Below are 18,653 nucleotides of genomic sequence, written 5' to 3'. Positions count from 1 at the left end.
GTCCAGTTCCCCAGACCCGAATTCTCTTAAGTAGGCCGTTTTCAGGGACGGACGGCCGCAGCCCGGGGCCGCCAGGACCGGTTCCGACCAGCGCGCCCCTCGGCAGGTCCCGGGAGCGGACGCGCTGCGGGACCCCGAGCGGGCGGATCTCGTCTGGGGCGGCTCTGGCTCGGCTGTCCTGACTCGCTTTACCGGCTTCGGCGTTGAGCGGTGTCTTGCAAAGCCCGCAATGCACGAGCCCTCGCCGGGCCTCGAAGCAAAAGCCGACTTCTCTGCATTCCGTTTTCAAAACACAACTTTTTAAAAAAAGGTTTATTCACTTATTTGAGAGCGAGAGCAGGAGCACGGGGAATGGGGAGCGGCAGAGAGAGAAGCGCGCTCTCCGCGGAGCAGGGAGCCTGATGCGGGCCTCGATTTGGCAGCCTGGATCACGACCCGAGCCGAAGACAGGCGCTCCACCGGCTGCGTCGCCCCGGCGCCCCTCAAAATACAACTTAGAGTTGAAAATATAGAAACGTACGTGGTAGTGTATGGGGGAGGTGAGTCAAGAAGTAAGCTGTTTCCAAGGACCGTCCCAGGCCGAGAACATGGGTGGTCAGTCCACGAGTGGGGAGACCCCTGCACCCCACCTGTGCAGTCCGTGCGCACCTGGCCGATGCCCTACAGCCCGGAGCGGTCACACCTGCGGGGCTGCCCTCGGCGTGCGGCCGCGGCCACTTTGAATCCCTACCGCCAGTCGTTTCCCTCCCCAGTCTTCCACAGACTGACCTCCCGATGTACGTGCTTCCGGCCCTGTCCTTACCCCAGAGTCGGTTCTCTCACCCCCAGCATCCAATGACCTGAAGGTGGCTTGTCCGAGACGAAGTAGTCTCGGGGTGAAGTGGAAGGGCAGAAATCTTTCTGAATAATTTTTCTTAATCTTTTTACGGGGAGGGGAAAAAAAGAATGGTCTAAGGCAGAAATCATGGATGCATCTTGAGTGGAAGATACTTATTAATCCTTCATTTGTTTTATTTTTTTTATTTTTCTCTTCTGAAAGGCAATAAAGCCTAAAATGATCTGAAAAGCAAAGATTACAGGGGAAAAAATTCAGATTAATATCCCGCCTGAAACAAGCTGGGACTGGACCAGGGAGGAGACTGGTGAGCTCAGAAGCAAGGTTGGAGCCCATGGACCAGGAGAACTCCCCTTGGCCACTGACCTGGGGGGCAGGGATGGGGACTCGTGCCTCCCCCCACCCACAGGAGTCCAGCCGCCTGGGAGGAAGTGGAGACTGTGCAGACAGCGCCTTAGGACATTTCGCTGAGGAGGCAAAGTTTGGGGGAGAGAGAGGAGCAGAATTACCCTGGGGAGCGGATGGGGGAAGGGTTTGGGTTTGTTTTGTTTTCAGATGAGAGGAACTTGGGGATGTTTATAGACTGTGAAGAGGAACTTAGAGGAGGAGAAGGGGCTGCTTTTTGGAAAGATCCCGGTGGGACAGGAGGGTAAGGGACAGGAGGATAAAGCATAGGGAGCTGTTCTAGAATCCTACATTTCAGTGCAACTCCTGGGTCATTTCCTGGGCCCACAAATTCTCCGTATGATTTTGAATTGCTGACCATGATTATTACTTTGAAAGATGTTTGTGGGGCCAAAAAATAAATAAATAAAGCCATAAAAACATAAAGTAGAAATCGCGATGTTATTAGCTCCCAGAGTACAAACAACATACAGTGGGCTTAATCATGAAGCCCCCGAAGCTGGCTTTGAAATCTCATCAGGGCATTCCTGTACTTCCGCTGCACTTGGGATTGAAGAAGCAAAACAGTTACACATACTTCCAAGATGAGGTTTCTTAGCTCCAATCAAAATCGTTCGGGGTTTTAGTGGGGTCCTTACAGAGTCGAAAGATGAAGGGAACCCACAGATGAGCCGTGGTGGAAGGAGGCAGGCCAGGCCCTCAGCAGCGTCCATGCCCAGCTGTGAGCCATGGTGGGCTCGCAGATTGCTTTTTCTCCTCTCCTTCCTGTAGAAATCTTCTTTCTCCTGCTGATACTAAAAAGTATTCTAGGTTCTGGACAATATGTTTTTAGATAGTCTAATACTAGATAGAAGTCTGATGTTAAAGATCACTTATTTTTAGATGCAGGTTTGGGTATGGGCAGGGCTCCATTCTCAAACAACGAGAGGAGTCGGAGGCTTTTCCAGGCAGAGGAGTGACATTCTCAGTAACAAAAGTGACAAAAAGGTGGCCAGAGACGGATGCCATCTGGGGGAGAGCAGGAGCAAGGTGGCTCCTGGAGGGGCTGAGAGCTGCCTTGAGGGCAGAACTTGGAGCCAGAAGGGCCAGAGACGGGGTGACTCTCAGCATCTAGCTGAGCAAGAAAGTAGCACTTCCATTCTTCCTATTAATCCTGCCTAGTCAGAAGCAAGCAGAGGGTATCAAGGAAGAGGGTGTGAAGAAAGTGATTCAGTCTTCCATCACATTGATATTCATGTAACAAAAGTAAAAACTCAGGAACAGGTTGGGGGCAGGGGCTCCCCAAGATAGTTCAACTGGGGATGGGAAGAGTTTGGGGATAAAGGGGTTCTGAGGAAGGGGGCAGTGAGGGGCCTGATGGGGGGCTCGGGGGCTCATGAAGACCCTCCAGACAGGCTGAGGAGGCAGAAGGCAACAAGGAGGCAGTTGAGAGCCACTGGGAGCTAAACCGGCAAGTGGCATAATCCCATTTACATTCTGGAAAGATCCTCATGCAGTTAGCCTGCACTGGGGGCCTGGGGTAGCTAGGCACTGGGAACGGAGGAAAGGAAATGGCATGAAAAGACCCTTGCCACCCAAGTTTGGGGGCCCTAATCCTAGCAGAAGTGTGATGGGAAGACACATAGGAGCAGGTCAGAGAGGGGACTGGGAGCTGGGAGGCTGGTGAGTGCGTGGGGATGGAAGGGAGCAAGGGCCAGAGTGGGAAGCAAGCATTGAAGGTGCAGGAGCAGATGGGGAGAAAGCAGTCCTCTGAGATTCATTCTGAAGGCTTTGGGGGTGGGGAAAACAAGACCACCTAAGGTCCTTCTGCCTGCCAACAAGAGCTTGGGCAGGAAGGCTGACATGGAGGCAGGCGTCCCCCTTGAGGCAGAATATGGAGATGGAATCTGGTGGCCAGAAGGCTTTCCCTGAGGATAGGGTCCATTCCTAGGCACCCCCAGACTCAGGGGATGACTTGGGGAAGGTGGGTACCTGCTCTGAGCCGCAGTTTTCCGTCTTTGAGATGGGCCCAGCGTGAGGATAGGATAGCGGGCTCTGATTTCACAGAGTGCTTAGCACAGCTGCTGGAGCCCTTCTGAGCTCCATAAAAGGTGGCGGTGATTTAAAGTCCTAGCGATATTTGGAATATAAAAGTCGCTCATTTATATTCGCACCCCAAGCCCAGCTGTGTTCTCAGTAGGAATTCCCTTGTTTTCCAGAGGTGCTCCCAGGGGTCTCCAGGTTCAAGAGATGAGTGCTGCTTCCTGCTGGGGGAGGGTGGAGGTCAGTGCAGGTCCTCTCCCAGACACCCCAGAACCTGCTGGAGGGGATCACTGAGCCATTTCCAGTGCGCTGTCGTGCCCCAGGGGTGGGGGGAGGAAGTCTTGTTCTGGCTACCCATCTCCCCACTACCCGAGCATTTTGTCCCCTAGTTGCCTTGTGCTGGGACCACACCATTTCATATCCCCACCCTGCACAGCAGCAGGCAGAGGCCATGCCTGGGATATTCTGGGGACTCCAAAGACAGGTCCAAGGAAGGTTACTCAGGGTGTACCCCTGCCAGCCAACAGCAGCCGTGTGGAAAGCGCACGTGGCTAAGAACACGTGCTGTCTACTCTAAGGCTGACCACCCCATGGGCCAAGCTGTCCTCATAGGACAGTGCCCCCACCCCAGGGCCAGGAGCAAAGTCAGAAGGCCGGGAGCAAGGGCACCTCGTTGGGAGATGGGGGGGCGCGGTGGGGTTCCACTTTCATTCAACTGGAGTTGAGTGACTCCAGTGACTGGAGGCAGCAGCGAAGGTGATGTCTCCGTGGTGGCTGGCTGGCAGTGGGGAAGGACCTCGGTCTGTTGGGCCTCCCCAAAAGCAGAAGCTGGGGACAGGGCAGTGAAGGCTGCCAAGGTCACCAGTGGGCTCAGGCTCCCCATGGAGGTTGAGGGGAGGGGAGCCAAATATGGTGATGGAAAGAACTGGAAGCCAGAGGGATGAGGTATAAAAATCTGTATTTATATTACAAAGACAGAATGGTACAGCACAGTCCCTCCCGGTAAACAGGCAGGTGGGTGACCCAATTCTCTCCGGCGAGGATCTCGTGATGCACGGACCTGGCCAGCACCAGGCCCCCTGGGCAGCCCCAGACTCTGGCACAGAACCTGCCCTATATGGGGCCCGGGGTCAGAGTTCTGTGTACATGGCCATGGGGAGGGAGCCCCAGGTTAGCTGGCCCAGAGAGAGGCAGGGGGTGGGAGAATGGGGGAAGCCTGCCTCACTCAGCAGATGGGGATTGTCTGGGGCAGGCAGGAGGGCGGGGGCCCTCAGGGCTCTAGCTGGGCACACGGGTCCATCAGCCCTGGAGAGCAGGCTGGGGTGCTGGGCCTCCAAGACCCCAACTACAGAGGCAGGCCCAGAGCTCCAAGGAGAAGCAGCTGTCTTGAAGTCTCCCCAGCCAGCTGGGTCTGCACTGGGGCAGTGGTGGCCTGGTGTAGGGTCAACTCCCAGTGAGGGTGGGGACCCAAACCTTAGCCACCGAGGGCCACAATGGCCCACACAGGTGTTGGAGGGCATGTGGATAGAGGTCACAGACTCCGCCGCAGCCCTGTTTGGGTCCCATCTGCTTCCTACAGACTCCACGATGCTCAGTTATCCAACGTGGCCTCAGCTGGGCCCCCTCTGAGTCTCTGGCCACCAGCACCAGCTAACCTATGTAAAAGACAGGGAGCTGGAGGGAGCGGGGTAAAAGCATGTGTGAACAATCCCTAGCACTGGACCCTGGCTAGGGAAGGTGCCTCCAGACCACAGTGCCCCTAGGCAGCCAGTGAGGTCAACTCCCCGGCCCACATGGGAACCATGGCCTGAAAAGCCACGGGCTGAACTGCCAGGAAGGTCAGCTGAGGGCCCCAGCTGGTCACCCAGGGAGGACTCTGCTGGCTGGGGTGGGAGCAGAGCTGCCAGCTATATGGGGAGCTAGTGCTTTAAGATCTGAGAGCGCAGACTATCTCAGGGCTCTAGACTTGTGTCTCCTGCATCAGGATCTTCTACTCGGGCCCTCCTACCCTGTTCAGAGCCAGCTGGGTGCTCACAAGAAGCACTGTGTGGCACTTGGCAGATGGGAGAAGCCGATCTGGGCTCCGGACCCCCAGGGAAGCTGGAAGGAGATGCTGACAGAATCGTTTTCCTTGCAACCACCAGCAAGATATCAGGACAATCTCCCCAGTTCGTGTTCTGCCTCCCATGGGCCTGCTCTCCACATGTCATCCTGAGCCCCTGCGGGGCAGGTTCTGTGCCAGAGCTGCTTCCAGGACCCCTTTCTACCTCAGGAGGCCACCCGCCCCGGGGGTGTCCATTGGCGTGACCAAAAACAAACACGAACTTTCTCCACAATCCAGAAATTGGGTACAACGTACCAGAGAGGGAAGCAGACGCAGCTGCGGGCCAGCCCCACAGCACGCCACCCAAATACTGCTGTGCGAACGAGGACTTCGGGAACAAAAGGCCAAGAGAAGCTGCCTAATGCCCAAGCCCAGCTACCCAGGGGGAAGGGCTATCTCCATCAGCTGCCAATATCTGAAATCCGGAGCCCTCGGCCCAAGCAGGGGGAGCAGGGAAGGGTCAAGCTGGGGACAGGGGAGACCATGAGGTCAGGCTGCCCGGCAGGCCCCGAGCAATGGGGCCAGGTGACAGAGAGCCGTCCCCAAGACTCCTGACTGGCCCGGCAGTCTCTCACCCACAGAAGGCCGTGGCTGCCAGGAGTGGCTGCCGCCTGGGGAGGAAGCTAGAAGGGCACCTGCGGGGTGGGCCAGGGGCACCCCTTGGGCCACAAGGGAGATGCTGGTGGTGGTGGGTGGGGCGGGGCCAGACACGGGACACAAGGCACACTTGGACAACGGTGACAGACAAGACGAGTCCCTGAGACGCTGGGTCGCTCCCACCCCTCAGCAAACAAGGACACAACAATGGCTAGGAAAATAGAGTACAAAAATCTCGTTCAGGAAACTGAGGCAGCACACGCTGATGTCACTTGGCGGGGAGTCCTTAGAGCTTTTTTCTCTTTTTAAAAACATTTCTCTTATTTTGGGGAAAAAGCCTCTCTCCTGGGAGCCCCATTCGGGGCTGCTGGGCAGTGCAGCAAAAAAAATTTTTTTTAAGGTAGATGAGAAAGCCTCCTGAGGACTCTGTAGCTTCAGGCAGCTGCCCCAGTGCACCCCAGCCTCTGGGAGGGGAGCCCCCCACCCTGTGCAGACCAGGAAGGGGAGCCAGGCTGGGGGGGAGGAGCCACACACAGGCCTGTAGCCAGCATGTGCCCAGACAAGCCTTGAAGGCCGACCTCCCCAAGACCCGTGCCCTCTGGGTCCAGACCCCGTGTGTCTGCATGTGCGCGTGTGGGCATGTGTGCGTGTGTGCCTAGGCATGTGCGTGTGTACATCTGAGGGACCTACCAGAGCAGAAGCTGCCCAGCTTGGGGCGGGGTGGCCTGGCCTGCCCCCAGGAACCCAGCCCTAGCTCCTGACACCTATAGGGTGCAAAGGCCCCTCTCCACCCACTTGCCCCAGGGTGCTCACCCGAGTCCCGCCCTTCATGGGTCCCTCTGTCCAGGCCTCAGGAGCCTACGTGGACTGACAGACAGATGGACAGATGGACGGAGAGCCACGCCTTCCTTCCTTCCTTCCTTCCTCGGTCCACTCCTTTCTCCTGGGATCCAGGGTTGGAGTCTGAGCTCCCCGCAGTGGTCATTAAGCCCCTCACACGGTGCCCGCCGAGATTTGCAGCAATGATATTTAATACTTCTGGAATGATTAGGAATCTGAGAACAGACCGTGGGCAGCTACGCTGGGCTCCGGGACGTGGGAGCTGGGCCCCATCTCCCTGCAGGGGTCCCTGCCCAGCTGGGAGGGATGGGCGGCACGGTGGGCCCTGACCGGCAGGTGGGCGGAGGCGGGCAGCCCGGGTGGCAGCTGGAGCTTCCAGAATGGCACAGCAGCGGGCCCGTGGAGAGGCTTTTGAGGACTGGAGGGCTGGCGCACTTGGCCGGGTCGGCAGGCGGGCTGAGGAGCCGAGGGCACCGGGCCTACAAAAGGCCGGGGCGGCCAGGCCGCCGGCAGGGGGGCCTGTAGCCACCATCGCCGCAGCCACCGCTCTGCAGGCTGTAGTGGTCGTCCGCATCACTGCTACTGCCAACACTGTCCAGCTCTCCGGGGCCAAACTCCATGCCCTCTACATCCACTTCTGGGGAGAACAGAAGAGGCAGGATCAGCAATGGAGGTGCCAGCCGGGGCTCCCTTCAAAGCCAGGGCTGACCTCGGTGGAGGCAGCAGAGGCTCCAGGGATGGGGGTGTGAGGGCTCTGGGTCCACGGCTTAGGGAGGAACAGGGAGCCCGCAGCTCAGGCCTGCTGCCCTCCATGCCTCAACCTCCTCGTCCGTCCAATAGGCGACCACACTCAGTGCTTGTTGCATCTGCTGTCATCCCCAGCCTCCCCAGGGCTGCCTCCTCGGCCAAGCCCACCCCCTTCCCATCTCCCTCCGGGGACGCTCCAAGATGCCCACCTTGCTCAGAGTCGTCCGTGGAGACGGCGGAGCCCGTGCTGTCTGTGCGCACACGCTCCAGACTCTGCATAGACAGCTGCTCCAGCCGCCGCTTCAGGAAGCGGTGTTCCCGCTGCAGCTGCTCCTTGATGCTCAGCGCCCGGCGGTCCTGCTCCTCCAGTTTCTGGGGGTGGGGGTGCTGTGAGCGGTGGGGGTGGGGGAACCACCCCCCCAGACCAGGACCAGGAACTGGGGCCCAGAGACCTGGGCAGAGCAGATTTTCACCCCACCCCAGCCCCGCAGGCCACCCCCCGACTTGCCAGGGGTTACGGAAGGCACTACTTCCCAGGCCCAGGCTCTGCATCTGCCGACCAGCTCCAGAAGACCCATGGCCACGACCCAACTTGGCCAAGCCAAGTCACGTGGGGGCCCTGGGCTGGCGCAGCCTCCTGGAGGACAGGCTGCCCTTGATGGTCCTGCCCCCACTGCCCCCCATACTGCGGCTATCTCCCCCCCACCCCCCCGCCACCTGTCCCTGAGGGCAGCACTTTGTTCTGACAGGCTGCCTGCTCCGTGCCTCTCTCCAAGCTCCCGCCACCCTGCCCCAGGGCACCCCTGCCTGTGCTGGCTTGGAGGCTCTGAGGGGTCCTTTGAGGGACCTTCGACTCCTAAACCAGCAGGTGGTCTCGAGGCCCACCCACCCCCAACAACAGCTCACTCCATCTACCCCCTCTGTCAGCCCAAGGAGACCAACCCCACCCTCTACCCAGAACCTCCCAACACCCCTGGGCTGCCCACTTCCCCTCCTGCCCTTCCTGCCCCCACCTCTCTTCCACAGCCCAGGGTCCCAGGGGCCATTTGCACCCACCTTCACCTCTCCCAGCCCGGCATGGCTACCTCCTCCACCCCTCCAACACTTCTCGATAAAACCCAGCAGGTACCTGTGCCCCCCTCCACCCTCAGCATCCCCAAGCCCCCACTACCCCAGAGGTCCCCAGTGGACACCTGCTAGGTAGCTCCCTGTCAGGCCCCTGGTCCCTCCCTGGGGTGTACAGGACGGGCTGGGGTCGGCTGAGGCCGTGGTAGGAGTGCCACCCTGCTCACCTTGATGTGCATCTTGGCCCGCTTTAGGAGGCTCAGCGTGGTATGGCGGGTGCTGTCGGGGCCCAGGGGCACCAGTTGCTTGAGCTGCTCCAGATAGAGCCTTAGTTTGGCTCGTCTGAAAGAGAACACACAAAACCGTCAAGGCCAGGGAGGCAGAGCCAGGGGGACAACAGCGGTGGCAGCAGCAGGCCTGAGAGGTCTGGGGGCATGAGAGGCGGCCAGCCAGACTCCTGCATGGACCTGCTGAGGGTCCCTCTCCAGGGCTCCCCTCCCAGCCTGGCTGATAGTGTCCCCCAAAGAGCCAGCTACCCGCCTTCTGGATTCCCCAAGACAGAGCTGGGGCCCAGGTAGCCAGCCAGCCCAGCACAGCCCTCGGGGCACAGCCTCAGAGCCCTGGCTTGCCCTGCAGTCACCACCCACCACAGGAGACCCAGGAGGCCAGGGGACGACCTGCGGCGGTGAGATTAGTGCCTTCCTCGGGCTGCTCCCAGAGGGCCAGGGGACTCCAGGCAAGACTGGCATTCCACTTTGTCAAGTTCAGGGTGGTCTCTGGTCATGTCACCACAGAAACACAAGTCTACTGGGGTCAGGGAGGGCCAAGGAGCAGCCCCCTCCCACCCTGAGTTTGGTGCCCCTGAGAGGAGGCTGCTTCCTTCCAAATTTTGTCCCTGTGACCATGCAGACAAACGCAGATCTTCACCCAACCACCCTCATAAGACCCAGTGACATTGTTCACACAGAGGCCTTGGGCGAGGGGCTCTGGCCCGGGTCCCGCCCATCAGAATCACCACCCTTCCTGGCTAATCCATGTGGGAGGGCAGGCTGGCAGAGACCCCGGGGGTGGCCATAGCTCACCCTGAAACACATTCTGCCCACCAGGATGGCCAGGGGGCCTCTGCCACGTGCACATGCCAGACCCTCCCTGCCTCTGCAGGAGGCCCAACTGCAGCTCTGAGAAGCTCCTGGAGGGCGGGGGGCATCTGTGTGAGGCCTTGACAGACTGCTGGCCCACTCACCCCTTCCCTCATCAACTCCCGGCTATCATCCCGTCCCCGACCAGCCAGAGCCCTGCCCATCCACAGCCCCCTGCTGCTGCAGAGCCTGGGAGGAAAGCGGACTGAGAGGGCACCCAAGGCCTGGGAGAAGGGGCAGCCAGGTGCGGGCAGGAGCCTGTTGGCAGAGCCGTGAAAACAGCCCCTCTCTGCAGAAGGAAGGCCCTATGTCTGTCACCGAGGCCCCTGTGGCACCCTCCCATGGACAGAGCAACCCCCCAGCCCCCCAGCCCACAGCACCCTGGGACCTAGAAGTTGTCCACAAGAACCTCCAGGACATGGCACGGAGATTGCGCTCTGCCTCAAGGCTGGAGGACTTTCAGAGATGAGTTCCCACCTCCACTGGAAGACAGGGCTGGGGAGAGGCACGCCAGCAGGGCCACCCCGACTCTGGGAACCTCTGCTCCCCTACCTCCAAGGGGCTCCAGGACCCTGCCCGCTGCCCCCACTGAAAACAGGGCCAGGAACACTGGGGCAACGAGCTGCCAACCCTGCTCCGTGTGCAAGGAGGGGCTCACCAGCCAGGGAGCCACCCTCCCACCATTGGCCCTGCTGTCCTGCCCCCCGTGCCCAGTTCATGGCTGGGGGGGGTGGCTTGCCCATTTGCACTCCAGCAAATGGCAAGTCTAACAATCTACTGCTTACGTAAGCAGTACGTGATCTTTGTGTAGAATCAAAAACCGCAAATCAAGACAAAGAAAAATAAATGAAAAGTACCCCAAGTCCCACCATCACTTTGGTGTATTCCACATTCTCGCATCACAAGTGCTCAGCGTACGGAACCACCTACGTGACAAGGGACCCAATATTGTTTAAGAAACTCAAACAGCAGACGCACACGAGAGACGCAACAGGACACAATGAAGAACAGGAGGCATGCGTCTCCGGGTGACACGGTTGGCAACGTTTATTTCTTTAGCTTTATGGTTTTTTGTTTTTGTATTTTCAGGCTTTCTATGCTAAAATAAAATACCACATATTACTTTACAATCAGAAAGAGAATTTGTACAAGAAAGAAAAAACACAGCTAAAAGACAAATAACAGCGGAAAAATATCTGTAATACACATAAAAGACAAACGGTTAGTATTCGTGACATTTTGAGCTCATACACATCGAAAATAAAAAGAGGAGTATCTTACTGTGGAAATGGGCGAAGGACACACACAGGCAAGCTGCAGAACACAGAGCGCTAAGCTAACATGAAACCCAGTCGGCTGCGTAGCTCGTGAGGAAACCCAAGCCCCGCGGGGGAGGCCCAGGCCCGCCTGCCAAGACCAGCTGGCTCTGGGGCTAGCCAGTGTGCAGTCAGCCACGCGTCGTGGGGTCATTGGGGGAGGGGAGCAAACAGGGACCACGCACCCAATGGCCATGGCAGCAACTTGAAACCTTGGTCAACACTCGCACCAGACCTCAGGGTGACAAGGTGTGCTGCAGGGCCGTGGGCCACGAAGCAGAGGCCACAGCTAAGAGCACGGGCAGCACAGCCACATGTCGGTGTTGGCACAGGGACGGCGGCGGTGGCGAAGGAACCGACACAGGACAGCGCTCGCGTGGTGGTAGGTGAAAGGTCAAGTTATGAAACAGCGGATAACAAGATCCCCTTCTTATCCACATTAGTATCTGGGGGGGGGGGCGTGCAGGTGGCCTCCCAGCCACCTAGGGTGGCTCTCTCTGGGGGAGGAGGGGCACCGGGGTCCCCCGAGCATCCATCATAGACGTGGACAGACTGCTTTAGAAATGCTAAAGCAGAGGCTCCTCAAGGGACAAAGACAGTCTGCAGGACCATCCCCGTGCGATGCTGAGCACTAGACAATGCGGCTGCCCGAGTCCCCGGGGCACTTGGCCAGGACTGCAGCCTCGGTGGGGCAAGGACCCAGTTCTGCCAAGCACCGGCCGTGGGGGCCCAGGCAGGTCCCCACCCTTGTCGGCCCAGGTGGTCTGCCACTGTAGGGAGCGGGAGGGGGTGCTGAGGCCCCGCCACCCGGGGCTATTCTGGCTCCAGCCAAGCCCTCCTCGGAGGCTGCCACAGTGCCCCCGGCCCACCGCCAGGGCCCTGTGGCTGTCCTGGCATTCCTGGGAGCTTTGAAAATTCACCACTTCCTGAAGGAAGCCTGTGGGATTCAGGAGGCAGGAGCTGCCTCTGGGAATCACTGCATTAGTGTTAACAGCAGCTCGGTCTCTGGCTGCCGGCCACAACCCAGCTCTGGACACAGGTCCTTCCTAGCTTCTCACCACGAGCCCCCACCCCCACCCCCGCTCCTGGGAGGAAGACCCAGAGCTCCTGAGCCATGTCCCCCAGTGTCTGCACGGCCACGCACTGAGCCACCCCAGGCCTGGCTGCTTGGAGAAAAGGGAGACGCAGTGAACTGTGGCTCCCTTGAGGGGTGCGGCAGGCGCTGGGGTGGGGGGCGGGGAGGCAAGCACAGGTCCGGTTGCTCCTTCTGCTCACCTGCACCTTCTACTTGTCAGGGGATTTATAAAGACCGTGAGCCCCTGCGCTAGGTGGTGGGAGCTCCGTGCCTCCATCCACAAAGGCTGAAGCCTGGAGCTGGGGCCAGGAGCCTCACCCTGCCTGGGAGCACCTGACCTCCGTGGCCGCCGGCCCTGGAGTCAGCAGCGGAGTGCCAGCCTTAGCAGACCCGCAGGAACGGCTTCCTACGAGGCCTGGGAGGAGGATCAGGGCCAGGCTGCACAGGCCTCAGGATGACCAGGCTGGCTCAAAGAACAGGCAAGGGGAAACCCCACAGGCCCAATGGAGGCATACCTCCAGGGAAGGCAATGTCCAGGGCCTGTGCACCCGCCTCCCCGGAGTTGGCCGGGTGACCCAGCCAGTGCTTCTTTCCTTCCTGTGGCCAGCAGCCAGCAGCATCCTGCATCAGCGCTAGGCAGCCACAGGCACAGCCATGACCCCAGTCCCCACCAAGGGCTCCTCACGGCTATCCACAGCTGCCTATTGGCCAGCCAGGAACAGGATCCTGCACTGGGATGGGGGAGTGGACAGAGATCTCAAGTCACCCATCTATCCAGCTTCTGTGTCTCAAAAAGACCCCAAGGCCCAGCCTATCAGGGGGAGCCTTGGTAGAAGGTGACTGAGGCCAAGGCCAGGGTCAAGGGGCAGTTGTAGGGGTCAAAGACTAGCAACCTGTCCTTCTCTACAGGCTGCCATGCCCTTGGCACCCACCCTCCCTCGGCCTCGTCCCCTCTGTCTGCATGAGGGGCTGTCTTCCCAGGCACCACCCCAGGAAGCCTTCTGCAAAACACCCCCCCATGTGCCTGTCCAGGTTCCCCGGTCTCAGCGGAGACTGGCCACCTCCTCCAGCCAGGGAGCAAGCCTGGGGCCTGCCTGGCTCTCGGGGCCCCTGCACCTGCCCCACCTCCATGGCCTCCCGGGATCCCCTCAAACACAGGACCAGTCCAGGAAGTATGGTTCCTCCAGAGAACACTGCGTCCTGTCCCTGCCCAGCGCCCGCCCAGCGGAGGGCCGAATCCCAGGGGAGCGGAAGCTGGTGCTGCCGTAGGCGTAGAGCAGGGGCGGGCGGAGGACACATAGAACTGGCCAAGCTCCAAGCCTTCCCAGAGCAGGCTGCGAGTTCAGCTGTATGCAGAAGCCCCCCTCCCATGCTGACCCAAGAAGGGTGGAAAGAGCTGGCCCATTTCACAGATGGGAGCAAAGCTCAGGAAAAAGCTACCATGTGCCGTCCCTTGGTCCTGGCACCACAGCTCCTGCCTTCAGGGCCTCTGTACCCACCCCCAGCTCCCACCACCCCGCTGAGATCCAGAGGGTCCCTGTCTGCAGGGCTGAGCCTGTCTGTGCCTTGTCCCTACTTCAGGGGAGGCCCAGGGTAACGGAGCCTGAGGGTAGAGCCAGGCCTGCAGCACCCAAGCTGGGGTCAGCCAGGGAGGGGCCCTGGGACCTAGCTCTGGCAACAGTGCTGCCCTGCCCTGCTTCTCTCCCCAAGCCCTCCCACTCCCCAGAGGACCGAGCACAGATCCAGACTCACAGCCAGTAGGTGGGCATGAAGGGGGCTCCCCTGGATCCTGCCCTGAGCCAAAGCGTCCCTTCAGGCCCATGTGGCCAGAGACTGGGTACCTTTCCCAGTGGCCCCACACAAGACCAGCAGGAGCTCCTTGGAAGGCAGGCCCCAGGGTGCAGGGGACCCCAGACTAAGAGGGCCAAACCCTCCTGGCTGGAAGCCGGCATCCTAAGGGCTCACAAGCTGCTCCCGAAGGGGCTTAGATATGGCTCTCCTCCTCCAGAGAGCGTGGCCTGACCATCACCCAGCACAGAGGGTCCTGCTCCAAGGCCCTGCCCCCGACTCAGAACTTCCAAGAGCAGCGCCTGGGCCCCCATCTCCGGCCCCCTGGCATAGGAGTGCCTGAGAGCAGAGCCTGACACTGCCTCCTAAGACAGACCCTTCCTCAGTAAGGGCCCAGCCTGGCAGCACCATAGGCCACACCCAGGACACATTAGGAGGCATGGGGCTGTGGCCACAGCATCCCCACAGCAGAAGGGGGGCGGTGGGATGCATCAGGCGACTCATAGGGGCGACCAGAAGTGGGGGACAGGGGATCACTTACCTGTGCTTTTCTAGTTCATTGTGTGAAGACCTGTTTAGAGAGACAGAAAGACAGAGCTCACTCTGCTGCCTGGTCACCAGGACAGGAATGACAGCATAACTTGTGGGCCTGGGGACCTGCCAACGGTGGCAGAGAGGGTCTGGGCCCCAGGATGCCTCAGGCTGGGCAGGGCCAGAGTGGCTGCCTAGTGAAGATGGGGGTGGGAGAACCTGGCACTAAGTGACAAGGACAGGAGACACAGAAGTGCAGTTGTATCCAGGGGTGCCTAGGGCCACCCAGCTTACTTCGGGAGGCCTGTGGGGGCTCTGGCCAGCAGGAGGGCCCAAGGCCCCTTTCAGAAGGTACTAGGAGTACTAGGACTAACCCACCCTGTGCTCCCCAGACTTTCCAGGCCCTGAGCCACCAGCCTTCTATGTTCCCCCCTCCTAGAGGCCAGCGGTATCTTTGGAACTACGGGAGTTAGCACAGAGAGTCAAGGGAAGGTGAGCACAGACACGGGGCAGGGTAGTCTGGCCTGGACCCAGCCAGAGCACCATTCTCACCCTGCTGGTCTCTCCCACCTGCATCGTCACAGCTCATCGTAGCACTGGGGACACCCAGGGACAGAGGAGACCCAGCCCCAAAAGGATCAGCACATAAGGATGCCTCCACCATGTGGATGCTCCCCAGGCCAGTGGGCAGGAGGGAGACTGAGGCTGGCCCTCACTTCCCTCTGTGGCCACGGTCTGGGTACAGGGGCCCTATCTACTGCTCAAACTCTGCCCAGCTGGCCAATCCAGACAGGAGTACAGAGTCCTGAGTGCCCTGGCAGTCAGGGCCACAGCACGTGCCTTGCAGGACAACAATACAGCAGGGCCAATCTCCCAGCTCCCCATCATCCTCGCAGTCCAGGTGGGGACTCCATGGACAGCCAGGGCTCCTAGGCTTACCTGGCTGCCTCGCATGCAAGCAGAGGGCACTCAGGCACTCCTATGTCCACCTCAGGGGACACCCAGATTGAGTGCTGTCCCCCCACCCCTCACTCTTTTCGGGAGCTTCTACTGACCTCTGCCTGCCTGCCTTTACCCCCCTGCTCCAGGAACTGTGGACAGTGTATCACCCGTCCCCATCCCACAAGCTGGAGTGCCTGCCCATCCTTCCCACCTCTGTGGCCTGCCATGATCCATGGCCCCACCAAAGCCAACTGGGGCCCAAGGCCTCCCCTCTGCTCAGCAAGGCAGTCAGCCCCGGGGCCTCCCTGTGCAGTGTTAGGAGAGCCTGGAGGGCCTGCTTGTCACATGAGCCAGGCAGGGAGCCTCAACCTCTGCCAGGACTGGCCAGGACCAGGAGGGAGCAAAGCCATCAGCTCCGCAAGGTCTGAACCACAGTCCCTCCGTGTGGGTCTGGAGGTCTGCTCACGTGTGGATGAGGTTAAGGGTCAGTGAGTGTCCTTCAATACAGAGAGCTGCGTCTGGCCACTCCCTTCCAGGCTGGGCTAGACCCCATCCTGGGGGGGGGGTCACTCCTTGGCTAGCTAGAGGATGGAGAGAGGCCCAGAGCCCCTCTTGGGGCCCCTCCCAGGTCCAGACACCTGTGATAGCCTATGGCAGGTTTGTAACATGGGTCCCAGGAACACCCTCCTTGGGCCTGGGGAGAGGGGGGACCCCAGGCTGGGGCTCGGCTAGGTACATTCCTGGCATCCCTTGGCTCACACCCTGCGTCAGCAGCCCCAAGCAGGTACTCTCCTGGCCATGTTCTCCGAGAGCCTGCACCCCAGCAGGCTGGCTCCAGTTCCCTCTTGCTGAACCACTGCCCCCCAAAGCCCTTTCTGGGACTTGTGGGGCCTCCCCCCACACACATTGCCCTCCCGCCCCCCTCCTTGCCCTGGTCCCACCAGTGCCCATCCTTTTCCCTCATCATGGTGAGACGAAGATGCCTTTCAGGGTGGCATTGCCCTGCCAGCCAAGTCAGGGCCCCAGATCCTCTAAGGCCCTGCTTGGTCCTTGCCCCCGGTCTGGGCCCAGAGGAACAGCAGAGAAGAGCACTGCAGCCCAGGAGACCACCTTGGCCCTCCCCAACGCCCTGAAGGTCTCTGCCTGGCAAAATGGAGAAGGCCAGGACCCCACCTCAGGATGGGGTTTCCAGGGATGGGATGGTGGCCCCAGGCAAGGAATTCAATTTCTCTGTTCCTGTTTCCTCAGCCTTCAGATGCAGATAAAAATAACACATCTGTCCTGGGTTGGGCAAACAGTAGCAGATCCTGACCTACTCAGCACCCCGAAGCCCCCAGAGTCATAGCTGGGATTCTGATTATCAACTCTGGGTACCTCATGGGAGTCCAAGGTCATGCCCAGGAGTTCTCCATGGGCCCCAGGGTATTTAGGGGCAGTGAGAGCCAACAGCGGGGCCTGGCTGGTTCATCCAGGAGGCCTGAGGCCGCGGTGCCCCCCTCACATATCTCTTCCCAAACTATCCTCAGCAGGGGACCAGGGGCTGGCATTGGGAGGCCCGTCCAGCCAGGGCAGATGGAGACTCAACCAACTCCTTGCCAGGCCCAGGGCGCCAGGACGTCACAGGAGATGGGTCCTTGTGCCAGCCTTTCTGTTTCCCAAGAACCGGCAGGCCACAGGAATGAGCTGCACCCTCTGCCAAGGGGCCCTGAAGCCCCCAGCAAGCCCAGCTCCCCGCCTGGTGACATGGTCCAGAGCCAAAGTGGGCCCCCAGGCACTGCCAGGTGTGGGGTGGTCCTGATGGCAGCGGGGAGAGTGGAACCCCACGGAACCCTAGCTCGGGGTCCTTCCCCCTCCGCAGGGATGTGCACCCCAGCTTTCTGCTTCTCCAGCCTGGGAACAAGGCCAAAAGAAGGGAGGTGGGGGAGGGCCGCTGCACGGCGGCCTGCACCTCTTCAGGCTCCCCTTCAAAAGGGCCTCCTGTCCCAAAGAGGGGACCCCTGCACTTGTCGCCGCGGTTCCACCAATGTCAGCAGACTGGTCAAGAGAATGGACTCCGCGGTGGGGTGGGGGCCCCGGGAAGGGCCTCCGTGCGCCTTCATTGTCCGGGCCCCCCGGGGGTGGGCGTACTCGGCCCAGCAGCAGGGGAGAAGCGGCCCACCCTCCCGCGACTAGCAGAGACCAGGGCGGGCCATCCCACGCTGCTGTGCTCCGAGCCTCAGTTTCCCCGGACTCGCGGGGCAGCGGCCCGTGCCCCCGACAACTTTTCTCGTGACCGGAAAAGTCCAGAACAACTTGGGAGCGGGAGCGGCTACGGGAGGAGACCCCGAGCGGCGGGCGCTGTACGCGTGGCACTGTTTACGCGAGAGGCCGAGGAGGCGCGGCCCGCGGGAAGATGGCGACGGCGCGGGCGGGGCCGGCCGGGCGGGGCTGCGGCCGCGGCCCGGGCGCGCCTCCTCCTCCAGGCTGGCCGCCGGGGCGCGTGGCCGGCGGCCGGGCCGCGGCGCGGGGGTCGGGGCCCGGGGAGGGGGGCGCTCCGAGGGACGCCCCGGGGACCGGGCTGGGGGGCGGCCGCGCGGGGGGCGGTACCTGTTGTTCGGGGCCTTGCGCACCAGGCCGGCCGCCTTTGTCTTCTTCCTGGCGAAGTCGCCGTCGAAGGGCAGCACCGAGGCGTAGCCGTGCTCTGCCTCTGCGGACACACGGCGCGGTCAGCGGCCCCGCCCCGGCCCGGCCCCGCCGCCGCCCGCCCGCCCGCGGCCCGGCGCACAAAGGGGCGCGGGCGCTACCTCGGTCCCTGCGCTCCAGGTACTCGGCCGCCTCCAGCAGGATCAGCAGGGAATTCAGCTCCATCGTCCGCCCGCCCGCGCGCACCCGCGCTCTCCGGGACGGCGGCGGCCGCTGCCCGGCCCTCTCCGGCCGGCTCCGCTCGCCGCCCGCCCCACGCGCCCTGCGGCCCCACTTCCCCGACTCCGCCGACTCCCTGCGCGCTCGGCCGCCACCCTCCGCCTCGGGCCCTCAAATTGACACATAAGGGCGAGCGGCGGCCGGCGCAGCCAATGGGGGCCGGCGCTCCGGCCCCGGGGGCGGGCGCTGGGCCGCGCCGGGGCCAATGGGAGCTGGCCGAACGCCTCGGGCCGGGCCGAGAATGTTGACAGATGCTAAGCTCGGTTCCGATAGGCCCGCCGCGGTAGTAACAATTTAGAAGCCCAAGCTTAGCAACAGCACGTGGTGGCCCGGCCCCCGCGCTCGC

General features: G+C 61.1%; 1 protein-coding gene across 2 annotated transcripts; it reads right to left on the bottom strand.

Moving 5' to 3' along the window:
* Positions 1 to 4,203: 4,203 nt before the first annotated feature.
* Positions 4,204 to 18,382, bottom strand: MXD4 (MAX dimerization protein 4). Of its 2 annotated transcripts, XM_032856261.1 has the most exons (6): positions 18,190 to 18,379; positions 17,993 to 18,092; positions 14,475 to 14,504; positions 8,843 to 8,957; positions 7,760 to 7,922; positions 4,204 to 7,440 (listed from the first exon to the last, which is right to left on the bottom strand). In XM_032856261.1, exons 1-6 carry the CDS (start codon positions 18,251 to 18,253, stop codon positions 7,283 to 7,285), a joined length of 630 nt encoding a protein of 209 aa, XP_032712152.1. In that variant the 5' UTR covers positions 18,254 to 18,379; the 3' UTR covers positions 4,204 to 7,282. The 2 variants fall into 2 exon arrangements, with proteins under 2 accessions (XP_032712152.1, XP_032712161.1); XM_032856270.1 differs by lacking the exon at positions 14,475 to 14,504 and having other exon boundaries at positions 18,190 to 18,382.
* Positions 18,383 to 18,653: the final 271 nt, after the last annotated feature.

This window comes from Lontra canadensis, unplaced genomic scaffold, assembly GCF_010015895.1.
Source record: "Lontra canadensis isolate GAN:19392208 unplaced genomic scaffold, GSC_riverotter_1.0 scaffold1, whole genome shotgun sequence".
Taxonomy (NCBI): Eukaryota; Metazoa; Chordata; class Mammalia; order Carnivora; family Mustelidae; genus Lontra; species Lontra canadensis.
Note: the sequence above shows the minus strand (reverse complement) of the source record. Positions and strands in the feature narration are given on the sequence as shown.

Excerpts from the sequence above, each read along its gene's own strand:
- MXD4 (XM_032856261.1), bottom strand. The coding sequence starts at position 18,253 with ATGGAGCTGAATTCCCTGCTGATCCTGCTGGAGGCGGCCGAGTACCTG. Across the intron at positions 14,505-17,992 it reads CGCAAGGCCCCGAACAACAG|GTCTTCACACAATGAACTAG; the intron begins GTACCGCCCCCC and ends CTCTCTAAACAG. Across the intron at positions 7,923-8,842 it reads GGGCCAAGATGCACATCAAG|AAACTGGAGGAGCAGGACCG; the intron begins GTGAGCAGGGTG and ends CCCCACCCCCAG.